Below are 3,852 nucleotides of genomic sequence, written 5' to 3'. Positions count from 1 at the left end.
GTTCCTTTCTAGAGCAATATTGAAAAACTGTACATTGATATGTTGATAAGAACACATTTTTTATTGAAACATTGTAAAAGAAAATGTATTTAAATACTATTGTTTTATTTAGGGAATTGTAAAAGAATACATAAAACATCATCCTTAAGAAATAAGTTTATATTTACAAATGTACAAAACTAAACATTACTTAAACATATTTTACATTTTTTAGACAAAAATACTTTGTTCTGAGTGTTTAATGCATGTTGAATTTACTGTAACTAAACTTTACAGGTTATTGCACATTGCACCCACAGCAGATAGATTATCCTCACCATTAAAAGGAAAAACATTTACCTGATTTTGGTCAAGTACAGTATGTGGGAGAGAGATTTCAATAAAAATCACAGACAAGCATGCGGCACTAATGGCTTCCTTTTCCCTTTGGTACCTTTAAATACATTTATATCACTGAGCACCATCCAATAAAATCCTATAAATTACTTTTGTACCTGAAGAATATATGTAAAAAATGGCTTTCAAGAGTAATATTAAAAATATCTGTTTATATATGTTTAATGAACAACATTCAAGGGAAGACAAAGGGAATGTTGTTGGTCAAAGTCGTTCTGTTTTATTCCCTGATGTCTACCAGTTTCAAGTTATGTTTTGGCACCTGGTCCTCCAAGTCTCGTCATGTTAAAAGCAGAAATTCCAGTTCAGAAGACCATCACTTAAACAGAGAGTGATCGTCTTGGGATGACTAATATCTGTGATATCTGTAGTGAATTAGGAAATCTCTAGGCTCTGGAAGACTAGTGTCATAGCATTGAAGTTACAGCTCTGGCAGCAGTTCCTTGCCCCGAGGAGATTAGGCTAGAATGCAGACTGTACAAAGGCAGTTTAGTACAGGTCCTATTTTTTGACTGTCAATTTACAAGTGCCGCTTCATGTGCAATGCCAGATGATCTGACCTTGAAAAAGCCCGGTCACATTTCTGACACTGGAATGGGCGATGTCCTGTGTGTTTCCTGTAGTGGCGTGTCAGTTCATCAGAGCGGGCAAATTTCCAGCCACATCCCTCCCAATCACAATGATAAGGCTTCTCCCCTAAAACAAAACAAAAAACACATTGACATTCTGCACAAGGAATAAAACCTTTAGTAATCTATACATATAGCACCACCTTGTCTTTATGTTCCCTGGTATGAAAGGGTAAATGCAAAGCTGTGCCCTTAAATATCAAAATAGGTATTATTATTATCAGCCTGAATGGTTCTATTCTACTTGTCACATGACAAAAAACATTTCTCTATTATTACTGTAATAGAGATAGCACTCTCGTAGGTGATTTCCAAAAATAAAGCATTTATTTTATATTTATTTATGTTTCTGACTGCATACTGTTGCATACAACATGAAATAGCTTGCTAAGTGAGTTATAAAAACATACACACTTCATATAATATAGCATTGTATTAAGTAAATAGTGTTGCGCAGAACATGCATTGACTGACACAAATTGAACACTTTCTTTATTATATTACATGTGCATTTTTATATTACGTGTGCACTTTCTATATTTAAACTATATGTGCATTTCATATTATTTCCTGTTTTCATCAAACCTTACCTGTGTGAGTGCGATGATGTGCCTTGAGGTGAGAGCTCTTAGTGTAGGTTTTGCCACAGCCCACATAGTCACATGTGTGGGTTGCTATCCTTTTCCTTGGCCAAGATCGACGGCCTCGTCTGGGTTTGGGTTCCTCTGGCAAGCAGCTTCCTGGGGACATGAGCTCTAAAGTGAAGAGGGAGGAGTCAGCATCACCCCTTTAACCAGATGTGGAAAGTTTAAAGACTTAAACATTTTTAAATAGGTCTGACCTTGGTATTGCAGTGAAGATTGCTGCTGGAAAGAAGGGTAGTTAACAGAAGTATGGTAGCCCTGGGGAAGAGACAGTGGTGGGTGGCTTAAAACCTGTGGGGAGGGATGGTGTTCTCTATTCATGACTTCTTCTGCAGAGAGTGATGTGGAAGGGCAACCTGTCACTGGCTGCCCAGAAGGAAAGTTGTGTTGGTCCACCAGGGATCTTTGGCTACTCCCAGAGGCTGACTTACTCCCTTGGTGCAGATCCACAGATCTGGTGACGGTGCAAGTGCTGGGATTCTCCTGTTTGATTCTGTGACAGGTGAAGGGCAGAGAGGCATTTGTGACAGTACTGCTTTTGCTGATATTTATGGTCTGGCTGTAGTCCTCCATATCCATAGTGGTCTTGACAACAAATTTTCCATGTAGACTAGTAATCTGCAAATATGCTGGATCCAGCTCTGGCCTCATGAGCTCTGCCACAAAGCCCCCAGAGGGGGAAACATCATTGATGTCTGGGATAGTGAATGAGGCAGAGGTATCCCTGTTGTATAACACATTGCTGGCAGTGCCCTGGGGTGACGGCAGTTGATAGGAGTATGAGCCAGGAGATGGAGCCAAGTTCTTGGAAGTGGTGACTACTGGCTCTTGTTGCTGCATAGAGTTTGACAGGATAAAATCATAGTCCAACAAGTCCAGGTCTTCAGGCTCTTTCTTGGTCAAGGCAGTGGGGTTATCCTGGCCTGGTCTTGTTGCTCCAGCAGGAGCACATGGTCTCTTCAGATGGGACAGCTCCTCTTTCCATCTCTATATATCACAAAAGCTTTGTGTCATTTCATAAAGTTGTCACTTGGCAGTAGTAGTAATCTGCTTTTCTTTGTTGTTCAGATACATACAATGTACCATGTGACATAAAGTCAAGTATGGAATACAATTTAAATATGGCCTACCATTAAAAAAATGAGAATAGTAATACTGCATTCAACAGAAAAAGACATCATTGTGTAAAGTGGTTCAAGTAGGTACTGTAGCCGGGTCAGCATGTGTAGGCTGCAAAGGAGCAAGTAAAAAGCACAATGTTTTGGCTGTGTCACACCCAAGGCCCCATAGCTGAAATGTTGTTTCTTTTCTTCTCTTTTCAGCATGGAATAAACCTTTACTTGTGTCATTGTGTCAATACTCCAATCTAAAAACAGTACTATATATACATTACTTTGATTTGAAACAAACGACCAGCTATGGACAATTCACACTTTGCCATTAGAGACTGAACTCATGCCATCTCTGTTTTTGTAATTTTTGTAATTACATAACCGCAAACGATTCCTACTGAGGTAAATAAATATCATCACGATAACCGACTTTAACATAATTTTACTGTTACATCCTGAAGCGGTGCAAGAGAACAAAATCTTATGTTATACTGGCACGCGTGTAGCTTGTATGATCTGTCTTCACCGTCCTGAACACTGACGTTACGGAGGTAATGTGTAAGTGTACTCACAGTGTTAGCAGGTTCAGGTCCCATGGACTTGTCCTCGACGCCGGCGAAAGTAGATATGGATGGCAAAAGCGTCCCGGTCAGAGCCATATCGAAGTCACTTGGTGGCTGCCTATGAGAACACACAGAACAATGTAATCATTCTGGTTCTACTTTTCCCGAGCCAACATGAATTCAACAGAAAGTACTAAAAGCACAAAAGAAGGAAAACATCAGCAATATAAAAACGCACCTCATCAATAAATAACTTGTTTTTGTATTCGCTTCAGAAATTTCAAATATTCTGTACAGAAACTGCACAGCCTGTTTTGCATGGGTTTATACAGCGGTAGTGTGCGTTATGCCAATATCTAGAGGAAGCAGCACATGGAGAAGTTCAGCAGCAGTTGTGGAATGGTGATGCAAATTGATCACGAAAGAGGCGAGACCCGGGGATTCCCTCTACGCTTTGGTATAGTCGCTGCCATGGAGAGACTGGCTTCTATTGCCCGAACGACTGACA

General features: G+C 39.9%; 1 protein-coding gene across 1 annotated transcript; it reads right to left on the bottom strand.

The window, feature by feature from the left end:
• Window positions 1-916: 916 nt before the first annotated feature.
• Window positions 917-3,649, bottom strand: klf4 (Kruppel like factor 4). Its single transcript, XM_088911899.1, has 5 exons — window positions 3,583-3,649; window positions 3,354-3,462; window positions 1,867-2,656; window positions 1,616-1,780; window positions 917-1,092 (listed from the first exon to the last, which is right to left on the bottom strand). The coding sequence occupies exons 1-5, from the start codon at window positions 3,585-3,587 to the stop codon at window positions 917-919; spliced, it is 1,245 nt and encodes a 414-aa protein (XP_088768025.1). The 5' UTR covers window positions 3,588-3,649.
• Between the last annotated feature and the right edge of the window lie 203 nt (window positions 3,650-3,852).

This window comes from Atractosteus spatula, chromosome 3 (genome assembly GCF_055471065.1).
Source record: "Atractosteus spatula isolate fAtrSpa1 chromosome 3, fAtrSpa1.hap1, whole genome shotgun sequence".
Classification (NCBI taxonomy): Eukaryota; Metazoa; Chordata; class Actinopteri; order Semionotiformes; family Lepisosteidae; genus Atractosteus; species Atractosteus spatula.
The sequence above is the reverse complement of the archived record's forward strand: the minus strand, read 5'-3'. Positions and strand labels throughout refer to the sequence as shown.

Coding starts and splice junctions, on each gene's coding strand:
- klf4 (XM_088911899.1), bottom strand. Junction 1,781..1,866: donor ATCTTCACTGCAATACCAAG/GTCAGACCTATT, acceptor TCTTCACTTTAG/AGCTCATGTCCCCAGGAAGC. Junction 1,093..1,615: donor ACATCATCGCACTCACACAG/GTAAGGTTTGAT, acceptor GTTTTGTTTTAG/GGGAGAAGCCTTATCATTGT.